The sequence below is a fragment of the Nylanderia fulva genome, unplaced genomic scaffold (assembly GCF_048542155.1).
Source record: "Nylanderia fulva isolate GAGA-0341 unplaced genomic scaffold, ASM4854215v1 Scaffold254, whole genome shotgun sequence".
Classification (NCBI taxonomy): domain Eukaryota; kingdom Metazoa; phylum Arthropoda; class Insecta; order Hymenoptera; family Formicidae; genus Nylanderia; species Nylanderia fulva.
In genome coordinates, this window is record NW_028190319.1 from 141,695 (window position 1) to 157,601 (window position 15,907).

General features: G+C 31.3%; 1 protein-coding gene and 1 pseudogene across 1 annotated transcript; both read left to right on the top strand.

The window, feature by feature from the left end:
• Nucleotides 1–6,798: 6,798 nt before the first annotated feature.
• LOC146722924 (uncharacterized) lies at nucleotides 6,799–8,018 on the top strand (annotated as a pseudogene).
• Nucleotides 8,019–9,365: 1,347 nt separating this feature from the next.
• LOC146722925 (uncharacterized) lies at nucleotides 9,366–10,568 on the top strand. The gene is made up of 4 exons (XM_085483522.1): nucleotides 9,366–9,644; nucleotides 9,812–9,997; nucleotides 10,227–10,383; nucleotides 10,475–10,568. The coding sequence occupies exons 1-3, from the start codon at nucleotides 9,443–9,445 to the stop codon at nucleotides 10,232–10,234; spliced, it is 396 nt and encodes a 131-aa protein (XP_085339648.1). The 5' UTR covers nucleotides 9,366–9,442; the 3' UTR covers nucleotides 10,235–10,383; nucleotides 10,475–10,568.
• The last annotated feature ends 5,339 nt before the right edge of the window (nucleotides 10,569–15,907 follow it).

Consider the following 15,907-nt stretch of genomic DNA (forward strand, 5'->3'; position numbering starts at 1 on the left):
TGTTAAATTTATAATAATAATAATAATAGTGAAAAAACGTCTTTTTTCACTATCAAGAGACACGGTAGTGTCTCGCGACCAGTTAGGGGCGTAGCGGAGACACCGTGTATCTTAACGCGAGTCGGACATTTCAGTCTTTATAATATTTCGAATCCTCAATAATGGCTGAAGCAATCGAGTTTATACTAGACTTAATCGATAGATTGAGTTCGAATTATATAATAAAAGTGTCTTTATTTCTGCTCTACGTGATTTGTAAGCAGAGATATATAAATGCAAAGTCGAAATATGAAAAATTTCTATTAAGAAACGTCCCCGTCATCATTATCATCATCATTATCATCATTATCATCATCATTATCATCATCGACCACGCATACATAGTAGTATCGTGCTACACGTATTCACACGTATACAACACATGCGCACACATATATCACACGTACACAACACATGCAAGATGCATGTAGTGGTAATTTTGTCCATCTCGCACGTTTTACAACAGATGGCGATAGTGGCGCTCCGCCATATCGGCAGCGTGCGGGGTTATGTTGGCTAACTCTCTCTCTCTCTCTCTCTCTCTCTCTCTCTCTCTCTCTCTCTCTCTCTCTCTCTCTCTCTCTCTCTCTCTCTCTCTCTCTCTCTCTCTCTTTCTCACACGCACACGCACACACACACACACTCTCTCATTCTCACTCACTCACTCACTGTTCGTCTTGTGTACTTATTTAGTACATTCATGATCGGCAGCGTGCGGGGTTATGTTGGCTAACTCTCTCTCTCTCTCTCTCTCTCTCTCTCTCTCTCTCTCTCTCTCTCTCTCTCTCTCTCTCTTTCTCACACACACACGCACACACACACACACTCTCTCATTCTCACTCACTCACTCACTGTTCGTCTTGTGTACTTATTCAGTACATTCATGATTAAACATCTATATGCATTAATGTGAAATTTACTTACAATTAGTTTACTTGAAATATTCAATCTCTAAAGTGTTTATCTTATAAGATAGACAAAAAAATCTGAGTAAATAATAAGAAAAAAGAACAAGGATTATTATTGTCATAATTTTTTATCAATTAAGTACTCTCAACTATCCAATAATTAAATAAATACGTACAAATGTGCGCGCGTGTACACACATACACATATTGATATTAAAGAGATTGAAGGAGAGGAAGGAGAAGATAAAAATTTAAATATTCACATATATTTTCAAATATTATATATGAATTTATAGTTTACATATCTAATTAATAATGAATTTCTAATTATATTAAACATATCAAAATAAAGACATACATGTATTTATCAAATGAATAAAATTATTGAATACAGACTTAAAAAATTTATTAAACATAAACTTAAAAAATTAATTAATTAAACATATTCCAAATTTAGAAAAAATAAACTTTATTTATATATGCAACAGCTTTTTAAACTAAATTTTTAAATTCTATTTTATATTAGACAATTATCTCAATCAACATCTACGTCCACATTAGCTGCACTGCAGACTACCTCTACAGCCACATTATCTGCTCCGCGGATATAGCGTTATGCCAATACGATACATTACATGTACTTACTTACTTGCCTTTACTGTACCAACTCTTGTTCTTTCCACGTAATCATGTTTTTACAGTTATCGTTTGCTGTATATCTTCCAGCAAACTTTATTTCGTGTGAAGTGTATTTAATTAATTAAATCTCTGCGAAAGATTGAGAAGATGAAGGGATAATTCAAACTATGAACACATGGTTACATGGAAAAGACAAGAGTTGATACAATAATAAAGACATACATGTATTTGTATCCTGCTGGCATAAGGTTATAGAAGTTGATTGAGATTGAAAAATAATAATGAAAATAATAAAAAAAATAAAGACACATGTATTTGTATCGTGCTGGCATAAAGTTATAAAAGTTGATTGAGATTGAAAAATAATAATAAAAATAATTAAAAAAAGGAAATATTCAATCATCATTTAAAAGCATATTTGAAATCTGTAGAATAAACAGTTTTTGCAAAAAATGTGGAGCATTTGAGCTCTAGTAAGTCTAAAAATAAATGTAAACATCAATTAATAATAACTGATGTTATATATATATTATATATATAAACCAATTTGTTGCAATATTCACTATAAAAGGTTGTAAGGGTAAGATGGCTAAAAGTGAATAATTTAAAAGATAGTTAACATAATTTTACATAAACTGAAATATTTCATAGAATAAAATATTTGTAATATTTCGAAGTTTATGTAAGATTATGTAAAAATTATACCTTTACAACTTTTTATAGTAAATATTGCGAGGAATCGATTTATATGAGAAAAATTAAGGTAATTCTATTTTGAAAATATAAGTGACCTTTAAATAACCTTGAAAATCGCCGTTTAGGAAAAAGTCTGTGTCAACTTTTTCTTTTTCGAAATCCTGCAACTTTTATCTAAATTTAATAGAAAATGTATAAAAAATGCTCGACATTAGTACACACACACACACACACACATATGGGTAAATTTATATAAATAGGGTGCTTTAGGAGGAATGATCAGGATTCTAGGATATGATTGTACACATCATTTTAAGCAAAGAAGTTTAGATAAACATGTTTAATAATTGTTCTATTCCGGTCATAAAAATATACAAAAATGAATGATATAATCTCTAAAAACTCACCTTTAAAAAAAGGTAAAAAAAGGCGACCAGTTAAGGGCACGCCATTAACAAAAATTATCCATTGCAAACCCATGTAGAATCCTATCCTATTGCAAACCCATGTAGAATCCTATAAAAAATTAATCATTGCAAACCCATGTAGAATCCTAGGCAAAATTAACCATTGCAAACTCATGTAGAATTATATCTCTAAAAACTCACCTTTAAAAAAAGGTAAAAAAAGGCGACCAGTTAAGGGCACGCCATTAACAAAAATTATCCATTGCAAACCCATGTAGAATCCTATCCTATTGCAAACCCATGTAGAATCCTATAAAAAATTAATCATTGCAAACCCATGTAGAATCCTAGGCAAAATTAACCATTGCAAACTCATGTAGAATTGTATTAAAAATGATCCATTGCAAACTTATGTAGAATCCTACATTGCAAACCCATGTACAATAGAATTGTATGAAAAATTATCGATTATAAATTCATGTACAATCGTAACAAAAGTAATGAAATAAAAAAAAAATTGCGCCAAGTGAAAGTAGAAACTTGTACCAGTGGAAAATTAAAGTTGCAGACATATATAGAGTCGTATAATGAATCAGTAAAAATTTAAATTTGCAAATGTAGAATCGTACCATAAAAAAACTTATCTTTTAAAAAAAAAGATAAACAAGATGCCAAGTCCATGCGCCATGTAAAAAAGAAATAAAAAAATTTTAGTTAAAAAAACTGGGCGCGCTGCTAAGTTTCAAAATTACAATGCACCTTAAAGTAACATTAATTAATTTAAACACAAAACATATTTTAACTGTAATGAGTTTAAAAGTAACAATTTAATTTTAATATTGTTAGAATATTATTTAGCAGCGCTCCCAGTTTTTTTAACTAAAATTTTTTTATTTCTTTTTTACATGGCGCATGGACTTGGCATCTTGTTTATCTTTTTTTTTTAAAGATAAGTTTTTTTATGGTACGATTCTACATTTGCAAATTTAAATTTTTACTGATTCATTATACGACTCTATATATGTCTGCAACTTTAATTTTCCACTGGTACAAGTTTCTACTTTCACTTGGCGCAATTTTTTTTTTATTTCATTACTTTTGTTACGATTGTACATGAATTTATAATCGATAATTTTTCATACAATTCTATTGTACATGGGTTTGCAATGTAGGATTCTACATAAGTTTGCAATGGATCATTTTTACTACAATTCTACATGAGTTTGCAATGGTTAATTTTGCCTAGGATTCTACATGGGTTTGCAATGATTAATTTTTTATAGGATTCTACATGGGTTTGCAATAGGATAGGATTCTACATGGGTTTGCAATGGATAATTTTTGTTAATGGCGTGCCCTTAACTGGTCGCCTTTTTTTACCTTTTTTTTAAAGGTGAGTTTTTAGAGATTATACCGTTTTTACCCGGTTTGACGGAACAATTTAGAAATATTATTAGGAACATGAATTTTAAATAATTTTTTTTTAATTTTAATAAATTAAATAAATATATACGAGTACATAAAGATACTATTTCTAAAATGAATAATACCAACATAGTTAAATGTTTCACATTATATCATGTCACATTTTAAGATCAGAAATTAAGTTTCTATATAAAAAGTTGTGTTTTAGCACTTGATAAGGGCCGAAACCCATGGCCGAAACGTCGTGACTATTAAATAAAGATTATTAAATAGCCAGAGTTGGTTGATTAAATTACTACCATTTTTAATTATCATCTGGTGACTTCAGAGATTTTTACATCTTAAATAATACCAACGTTGTTTACAAAATTAATTGTTCAAACTGCGACGCTTCTTACGTGGGCCAGACTAATAGAAGACTGACCACAAGAATTTCTGAACATAAGAAACACATAGTTAAAAATATTAATACTAAATCAGTAATAACGGACCACCGCGTTAATTTTAATCATGAATTTGATTGGAAGAACATTAATATTTTAGATAAAGAAATATATTACGGAAAAAGATCACTATCAGAAATGATATACATGAAAAGACAAAATAATAGTCTCAATCTACAGACTAATACTGAAAATCTATCTGATATTTATATCGAAGCTATAGAGAGACTACCTAAATTCTAAGATTAAATAACAAATACAAAATGATTATAATTGTTTGTAATTTTTCGTTTCCAACTGAGCTTCAGTTTCCTCTGAGCCGTTCTACTGACATGAGGATTACACTAGCGTCATTTTTGTTACTGTTACAATTAAAATATTGTCACATCATAAATATATGTAAGTTTTTATTAGCATTTTTTTATACCATGTGTTAGATTATTGTTTTATAACGCACTTGATTTTGGATATTATAATTAGTGAGGTGTAATGAGAAAATTATTTTGATTTATAGGATGCGATTAATATTTTATATTTTAACACCTGCCAACCTCGTAGTCAGAAAACTAGAGAGGATCGCTTCTCACAGTAACGTAAATGTGATGGCTCAGTGAGAGTCATATTAATGTTAATCTTACGACGTTTTATTTCGTTTACTGATGTAACCGCGTTTAAATATGTTTATTAGACGTTTATACGTTAAAAACATTTAGACTTTGGTGATTTTAATTTTGCTTTTTGTACTGCGCTGAAGAAGATCCGAAAAATTGGATCGAAACGTTCGCTTACTCATTTGTTTTAACTTTCGAGTTTATTTTTATAATTTTAGATTAATTTAAATTTTATTCCCAGATAACACACAATATTGCATGAATATTCTATGTAGCATCAAAAATATTTTTTTGAGAATATTCTCAAAGAAATCATCTATACATCTCTATAGAATATCCTTGTTTATAAAGAATAATCTATAAATCTACCTAGAACATGTTAAAATCAGCTATAAGAATATATTGTTTATATTCCATAAATGTTCACAGAATATTCAAATGTATTTAAGATGTAGATGGCGTTCAGAAATTACAGAAGAAGAAGCAATTATTCATTATCTCTTTTCCGCTTTTATTATTAAGTACATACAGTCCGTTGAGTCCGTTCATAGTATATAGAGTACGATAAATAAAAAGTGTGTAAGCTTGTACAGAAAAAGAAGCTCTTATTGAGAAGGTAAGTAAATATTAATTGTTATCAAAAACAATAAATATTATTATCATTTCCTCACGTTGTATTATTTGTTTACAGTGATAGATTTTCTAACCTTTGATTTCTTACAAGCTCTTTTAACAATTAATTTATCATTAAGAATCCCACATTAATTTTTCCAAGAACAAATATAATGAAACGTCGTAGTAAAGCGACTTTTTATAGAAATGTTAAAAGAGAAAGCGCAACATGTTTTACATTATCACAGGAGAATTGTAATAATTCTAAATATGATTGTATAAATGATAATGTTTTAATTACAAAAAATACAGATTTTCAATGTAATAGTACTTATAAAACAGAGGACTGTTTTAATACAGATTGCTTTAATGTTTTACATGACTTATATAGCTTATCTTCTGATAACTCTGATAATGTTATTAAAAATGATACTCCAATATCACAACAAAATATAGAAAATCAAAATTTACATAATCAAAGTAATAATTTTATTAATAAATTACGATCATGGGCAATATCATATAATATTTCACATAACGCCTTACGAAGTTTATTAAATTTATTAAAATTAGAAACAAATAATTCTTTGCCTCAAGATCCCAGAACTTTACTTTGTACACCTCGACATGTACCCTACAAATCTGTAGGTTCAGGCACTTATGTACACATGGGAATTCAATTTGCAGTTCAAAATTTAATTAATTTGTTAGAAAAACAGCCAGAAAAAATTAATTTGTTTATTAATATTGATGGTTTGCCTTTAAGCAAAAGTTCCAGTAGTCAGATATATCCAACATTATACTCAATATCTGAATATCCAGATATATCCAATATTATACTCAATATCTGAATATCCACAATATATATCTGTGATAGGTATCTATCATGGTTATGAAAAACCTAATAATGTTAATTTGTTTTTACAAGATTTTACAGATGAAGCTATAAAGTTATCGGAAGATGGTTTTATTTATAATAATTATGCTATATCATTTGCAATTAAAGCATTTATATGTGATGCTCCAGCAAAATCACTCATTACTTCTTGCAAAGGTCACACTGGATTTTTTGCAGGTACTAAATGTATGCAAAGAGGAAAATATATAAAAGCCAGAGTGTGTTATCCTGAAATAAATTATTTTGAAAGAACGGATTAAAATTTCTGTAATAGAGTTCAATCTGAACATCACACAGGAACATCAATTTTAGAAACAATACCTTCGATTAACATGGTAAAAAGTTTCCCTCTTGAATACATGCATTTAGTATGCCTTGGCGTGGTAAAAAAACTAATAAATATATGGCTCTTTGGACCTATTTCACATAGATTATCAAAAACCAACATACAATCTATTTCAAGTTATCTCATTGAAATAAAATCTTGTATTCCTCCTGATTTTGTAAGAAAAACCCGGTCTTTAAATGAAGTTGCACGCTGGAAAGCAACTGAATTTAGATTTTTTTTATTGTATTGTGGTCCAGTTGTTTTAAAAAATATCCTTTCATCTGATAAATACTTACATTTTATATCTTCACATATTGCTGTTAGAATTTTAATTAATGCTAATTTATATACAAAGTATTTAGAATAAGCATGTTCATTATTAATATTTTTTGTGAAACAATTTAAAGTCAGTTATGGAGCAGAATACATTTCACACAATGTACATGGATTAATTCATGTTGTTGATGATTGCAAAGTTTTTGGACCTTTAGATCTTTATAGTGCATTTCCTTTTGAAAATTACATGCAATATCTAAAACGATTAGTTAGAAAATCTCATTATCCATTAGCACAACTTGTAAAGCGTATTCATGAGTCACAAAATATATTGATAACTAAACTGTCAAAAAAAATAAAATTACAAATGGTACTAGAACATCATGAAGGTCCTTTACCTATGACACATTTTTCTGCTCAATTTAAAAAATTGATTATAAATAATGTGTCGTTTGGTACACATTTTGGAGATAATTTCTGTTATTTAAAAGATAAGAGTATTATGTTAATAGAAAATTTTGCTATAAAAGATAATAAATACTACTTAATTGGGAAAAAATTTATTAATATAACAAGTTTTATTTCTGAACCATTTCAATCTTCAAATTTTGATATATTTTCAGTACATGTACTCGAATTATCTATGTCACTAGTGGAAGATATTTCCAACAAAATGATAATTTTCCCATATAATAATACTTATGTTGTGTTACCTCTCCTTCATACATTATGTTAATAATATAAATGTGTAAATGTATATATATATATATATATATATATATATATGTATATACATGTAATTATATGTATATATCTTATGTAAATACGATATTGAGAAGAAATCTATATTAAATATTATATAATTAGTTATAGTATATTAAGTATTATTAAGTGTGTTGCATGTTAAGCTTTGTTAACCAAATGAGAATGAAAAGAGTTTTGTAATTATTTTGACTTCAGACTAACAATAAGAATATAAGATATATAGTTGCCCAATGGAGTGGATAGTAATACATTTTATAGAAGAAAATTTAGTCGAAGCTGTACTGGTCGCATGGGTGCATGATGATATGTGTTATTGGCCACCATGCACTGGCAAAAAATTAATTCATTCTGTCGCAGTATGTGAAAAACCAGTATTCGGTGTATGGCCATTATTTAAAATTCGAAAAGTGGGAAGTGGACGTACCTATAGTAAGTGATATTTAAAGAATTAATTTATTATAAAACATTTAGTAGTCATATTTATTTTTGTTTTATAAGTAATTATTACGCATACTATATATTGCATTCTTTCGTTATAGATGATTTAGTAAAAGCAAGAGCAAAGACGTGTACAGCAGAAGACACATCAGATTTGACATCAGATCCTGAAAGAAAAAGAATTCGGAAAAAGAAAAAAATATCTTTATGATACTGATAGAGGAGATGGAAGCGGATTAAATAATTTATTACGACACGTGCACGAGAATCGGTTTGACAAGATTTTATTGCGCCACGTTCGAAAAGGAAGTGGCGGGATAAGAGAGTCGATATTCCTTGCGCGCCTCTTGATATATTTATCTAGATGGCACACTAACAGAGATCGCGTCGTTGCTTATCATGCGTGTTGAGCTTTAGCCTCTAGTTTATGAGTGTAATCCCATGTAAATATATAATTCTATCAGATACAAACGAATCACAAAGTTTATCAACTAATAAAAGTTCATCGGATGATGAAATTTCAAATTCAGCAGATTTTCCTACTCTACCTGATTCTGATAACACAAGTAAGTTTTCAAAATCCATGTAAAAAATATTTTACACACACATCTCATTAGACATCCTGTGTGTATGCAATGTACACACGCATACACACAGAGTGTTCGATAAAGGAATAGCACACTACTCGTGCAGTAAAGAACATGGATTAAATTGACTAGAAAAATATTTTGCAATTTTTGCAATAATTAACAAGAAATTAATTTATGTAAAGATCTGCGAATTAATGTATACATTTTAATTATTACAAACATTACAAAATGTTACAGAACTTTTTGATTAAATTTAGTCCTTTCTATCTGCTCATGAAAGATGTAATGCGTGTTATGAGACACTCATAAATATTTTTAAAAAATAAAATAAAATAATTTTGTTTTAGAAAAGGACGTCAATAAACGCATGAATCCAGGACCTTCATGTAAAATAATAAATAAAGTACAAGAAAAGGATTTTGATACTAATCTCGAGGAACAAATAAATAAGACACAAAAAAAATCTCTCATCAGTACAAGTGAAGCACAAAATGTATCATTTACTGAAATTTCATTGAACAATGAAGATGGATGTTCGATACACTTTCCTGTTATATCTGATCGTACAGGTATACTTTTTCAATTCTGAATTAAAAAAAAAAACATTTTATAAATAAATAAATTAATATATATATATATATATATATATATATAATCTTTAAAAATAAGTACATATAATTTAAAAAATAAATATATCTTTAAAAATAAAAATTTTTAAATATTATTTTAAAAATAGATGCGAATATGTGCATAACTGCGAAACCACTTGGAACAAATGCAAAAAGGATTATTCGCGATAGCAATAAAAAAAATGCAGTAAAACCTGTAAACATTACAAGTAACATGCAAAAAAATATAACTCAGTATTCTAAGGATGATACAATTAAGGAAAATATTCGTTATATTGATGAACCTGATAACGGTAAAGTATTTTTAGTAACTTTTGTTGTACTTACATACACACACGCGCGCGCGCGCGAACAGTATTTTTAAAAAATTTGATTTTCCTCTGAAAAACATTAGCGAATTAAATGCTATAGAAGAGTATTTGACGGACGAAAACAATACTAATATGCTTGTAAATAGAATTTATATAAAAAAAATAAAATTTTTATAAATATTTTTATAAATATATTATTTTACATTAATAGGTGATTGAATTATCAAAAATTGGTGGAGCTACGTATAAACATACTATTAAAAGAATAATGATTCAATTATTTTCTAATAAAGTGGCAGAACAATATAGTTGGATAGGATTTAAAGGAAAAAATAAATTTTCCTTACGTATTTCTGCTGCTATAATAAGTGAGTATTAATTTAATTTGTACATATTATTTTATAATATACACATGCATATATACATATGTAAAACTATATCATAAAATTTATTTTACAGATGCAGTGCAAAAAACACACAATACAATAACATTAAACAAAATTGAAACAGTTATGAAGACATGACTTGTAAAAGCAAAATTTAGAAATGCTAAACAGGCAAGAAAACAGCGCTATATATTAAAAGTGCAATATGGAATTTTGTTATAACAGTATTATAACACTGTTATTATAATAATTATTATTATAACATTAGTATTTATTATAGCATTATTATAATAGAGTATTATGAAACATTTATCTAAGTGCAATACTTATAGGTATTTTATTATACAATTTTTTTATTGCACAAATTTTTTTTATTGTATGAATTTTTTTTAATAACATGTTTAACACGTATGTATACACACACACATGAAATAAATACTAACATGTATATGAAATAAATACTAATATATAGATATAATAAAAAGTTAAAATTTATATTACGCATACAAGTTTTTATTATTACACATCATCGATTAATCAGATTAGATGCAAATACATATGTTGACAGAAAGGAAATAAAAATGAGAACACAAAATATGTTTTATAATATATAATAAAAATAATATAATTGTAATAGAGAGTTACATATAATTATATATATATTTATATGAATTTGATAAATTATTTTCTTTCAAATATATATATATATTGTATATATAAATTATATCACAATTATATTTTTATTATATATGATCAAACCTATTCTGTTGCTCTCATTTTTATTTCCTTTCTATCAACATATATATGTATTTGCATAAAAATTTAGAATATTAGTTCTGAAATATTTCATAAATATTCATTTAGATTGTTCTAAATATCTTCTTTGAATATTCTTTGAATATGATAAAGAATATTCTTTTAACTTTATCTAGAATATTTAAATTGGTCTCATTTCAACGTTCTGTGTACATTTATAAAACATCTTCTAGTACATTGAAAGAATATTTTAATATTCTCGACAAATATTTATAGAATGTTTATAGAAAGTGTTTGTGTTATCTGGGTTGTTTATATCAGTACATATTGATTAAATGTAATAAACTAATTTTTATAACCGTAATATTACTTCTGCTCTTATTAGCCTTTTATATGTGTAATACTTTATTTGAATTAAAGAGCATTTAATTAGTATATTGTATATTATAAGAATATTTTTTAGTATATTGTAAGAATATTTTTTAGTATATTGTAAATATATTTTTTTTTATTATAAGAACATCTTATTGTATATTTATAGAATATCCTGAGTATATTATTCAAATATATATTTACACACACACATATGCACATACATATATACACATATGCACGCAAACCTACACACATACATGCAAGGTTTTTCAAAATTCACCAATTAAAACAGCAAGAATATTTTCGAAAAAGTAAAAGTAATAAAAAAGAATTTGCAATTTTTCATTATACATATATTACTTTGTTATAGTCCGAATGACTATAACTATATTATATTATATTATATTAATATAGTTTTAATAATAAATTAGTAAGTCGGCTATTATACAATCATTTGAGAAACGTTCTCACGCTCTCGCGAAGCGCTTATCGCGAAAAGACGCAAACGCGATGAAATATAAGCGTTACACCGAAAACCGCGAATCGCAAGCGAAGAATCAACCTGCTTTGCTTGCACCTAGATAAAAGCGTGTGAATAAAAATTAGCCAATGAAAGAGCTTCTCTACATCTTCCCCCGCAAGATGTAGAAAAGGGCAGGAGACCACCGCGAACGGAGAGCGAGGCGATGAAGTCAGTCGCTAACGAAAATCCAAAAGGTCGAGTCGCTAATTAGAACCTAACTAGGAGTCGAAGACAAGCCGCAGAATATAAACTATCACCTGTAATCTGACTATCGAGAGCGAGCATACTTAACTAACCACCCAGGTGGGATTATACAGAATTAAACCAACTCAAGAAATAAGGGAAATAAAAGATTTATTCAAATAAACAAGCGAAGTTAGTCAAAGTGGAGACGCCCGCCGATCCTAGGATCCTCATCCTTCAGTCGACTGAAACCTCAAAATTTTCCGTGCCTTCCCGGAGGCACAACAATTTGGTGGCAGCGGTGGGATCTCAGCCGCAGGGCCGACGTCGTCTCCAAAATCTTCATAGCGGCGAAGACCTGTAAAAACACATACAATTATAACAAGTGTTAGACGGGCACGTCAGTAACTCTGACGGAAACAAGCAGAAGCCACGACTAGGAGAGAACGAGAGAGCGGACAACATAAACAGTGCAACGAGTGATAAGCAGCCGGGAATCGAAAAGGATCGCCGACGTCCAAGGACAACGCCGATCTACGACAACCTCACGGGCAGCGCATCATCACGAGCGACGACCTGCCGTATCTATCACCAACACGGAGCCGCCGTTATCAGCCCACGAGCGATCGAGTTGCAGCAGCAGCAGCCGACCCGTATAGAGCGTAACGATGCGAGCCGTAATACTGTAAGTCCGAATTTATTTGATTGCGTGAATGTCGGAAGGTGACGAAACACCCCGACAAGCGATTAAAAACCAATCGTGGTTGCATAGTACACCTGTACGGTTAACGACGCGAGTATTGCCTTTAACTGCGCAAAATCTCGAAAGCGTTTGTAGAAATTTAGACAGCGACTTGACAAACGAAAATAGTACCGAGTTACCTCCGAACGTAATAAACAAACGAGAATTTCCGTTTACTATTAGGACCTTGAATAAGTTCTCGCTGTTTTTTTTGTTAAAAAAAAACATTTATTTAAAATATAAGGCTTACAATAACTTTACTCAAAGTATTTTCCATCATTAGAGACCACTTTCTCCCATCTTTCTGGCAGTAATTGAATCCCCCGTCGAAAAAACGATTCATCTTTTGACGCAATCCATGAATCGACCCATTTTTCGGTTTCTTTGAAAGAATGGAAGCGCTGCTCGCTCAAACCATGCGCCATCGACCGAAACAAGTGGTAATCCGAGGGGGCTATGTCCGGTGAATACGGCGGGTGAGGTAGAACTTCCCATTGAAGCGATTCCAGGTAAGTTTTGACTGGTTTTGCCACATGTGGCCGAGCATTGTCATGTAACAAAATCACTTTGTCGTGTCTCTGCCCGTATAGTGGCCGCTTTTCTTTTAGAGTTCGACTCAAACGCATCATCTGAAGTCGATAGCGAGCTCCCGTGATAGTTTCATTAGGTTTAAGCAGCTCATAATAAATTACGCCCTGCTGATCCCACCAAATGCAGAGTAGAATCTTGGAACCGTGGATATTTGGTTTTGGGAACGATGTTGATGCGTGACCGGGCGTACCCCACGATTTTTTACGCTTTGGATTGTCGTAGTAAATCCACTTTTCATCTCCAGTGATGATACGGTGCAGAAAATCTTTTCTTTTATGCCGTTGAAGCAGCAATTCACACATGAGAAAACGTCGTTCAACGTCTCTCGGCTTCAACTCATATGGCACCCAATGTCCTTGCTTTTGGATCATTCCTAACGCTTTTAAACGTTTTGAAACTGTTGACTAATCTACTTGCAATGTTTTCCCGAGCTCTACTAGCGTCTGACATGGATCTTGATCAAGCAATGCCTCCAAATCTTCGTCTTCAAACTTTGTCGGTGCTTCAGAACGTTCTTTATCTTCAAGGTCAAAGTCATTATTTTTAAAGCGCCTAAACCAGTCTCTGCATGTCGTATTTGACAGAGCATTGTCACCATATGTTTCAACAAGAATTCTGTGTGCTTCAGCTGCAGATTTCTTTTGAATAAAGCAGTGCAATAAAATTCCCCGCAAAAACACTTTATTTGGCACAAAAGTAGACATTTTCGCAATAGGTAATTAAACACGTGGTTGACACTGTGGTAAACTGTATCTACTAGAATTTGAGGTTACATATAGTACTACTTAGCTGATGCGTTTCCGTACGAAATTCCATGCACAAAGTGCCGCTACGCCATCTTTTAAGAAACAGCGAGAACTTATTTAAGGACTAATAGTTTTGACGCGAGTATATTCGCAAATAATCCAAGCGACTCCGTTCAAGTAACTCAAAACGAACCGCGTCGATTGCGACCGTATATCAGCCGAACTCCGAGCAGAGTATCTTCGCGGAGAGAATTTTTATTAACGTCATACGACAGCGAAATATTCGATCCCGAAGAAATTTATAGCGAAATAAATATGGCAGAAAATACAAACGTGAACGCAATTATTCCGCCAACCGCGATAGATGCCGAAATAAGCATACTCCGACAAACCCTTGCACAAATGGGACAGAATTTAGACGTTACGTCACAACAACCCTCCGTCGTAGCGCCCGGAGAAACTTCACAAATGCTTAATATAATACAAGCTATACATGCAGAGCTACATACACTAAACACACGTATGAATAGGATAGAAGCCGCACAGGCATACACACACACAGACGAACAGCGGGAGTCCAATTTCGAGCCTCGTATGACTTACGGACGGACTGAGCGCGACGTACGAAATCGACGGAGTACTGCACGACAATATATGTCTCTAAAAGAAGCGCGAATGATGATACCCGAATTCGACGGTACATCGCGACACCGCCTTCAGGAATTTCTAAACGCATGCACATATACAATGCAAAACATACATCCCGGAGACAAAGAGTCTCTGATACAAGGCATACTATTTACTAAATTAAAGGGTAAAGCTATGCAAGTTTTCAAAACGCGAGACATACAAACGTTTAAAGAATTAAAGCAACAACTAGAGACCGCATACCAATGCAAGCAAAGTACTGCCCACTTGCAATTAGAATTTAATTCGCTAAAGCAGAAATATAATGAGACAGCACAAAATTTCGGGCAACGCGTCGACCAGCTCGCTATGAATTTATACGATTCAATGATAGAGGGAGGAAACCAGACGAGCTCAGAGAAACGCACTATCTTACAAACGATCCAAACACAAGCATTATTAAATTTTTAATTAGGGCTACAAAGCGACTTAAAGGTCGTTAGCGTACTCATACGCTCACAACGAAATACGACGCTTCAAGAAGCGATAGCCGGCGCGAACGCGGAAGAGAGATTTATCGGACCTAGCACGTCACGGGCAACTAATTCCTTGCTAAATAAGCCTGAATCAACGCGGTCAGGACAGCGAACGACGGGACAATGTTATAGATGTGAAAAACCCGGACATTACGGACGAGACTGTCGTAGCAAGGTCAACGTTCTGCCGAAACCGGAAAAATCCTCGCGCGTATCCGCCATCGAAAAATTTTGCAATCATTGCAAAAAGCGTGGACATAACCGCGAAGAATGTTGGGAATTAAACGGGCAACCGAAAAATAATACGCCCCCACGGAACAAGCCAGAGGATCGAAAAAAACCGCGAAATAATAATAAAATAGATAATCAAAGGATCCGGCAGGAGAGAAATTCCGAGTCCGAACGTAGCAGCAATGAAGACGGAGAG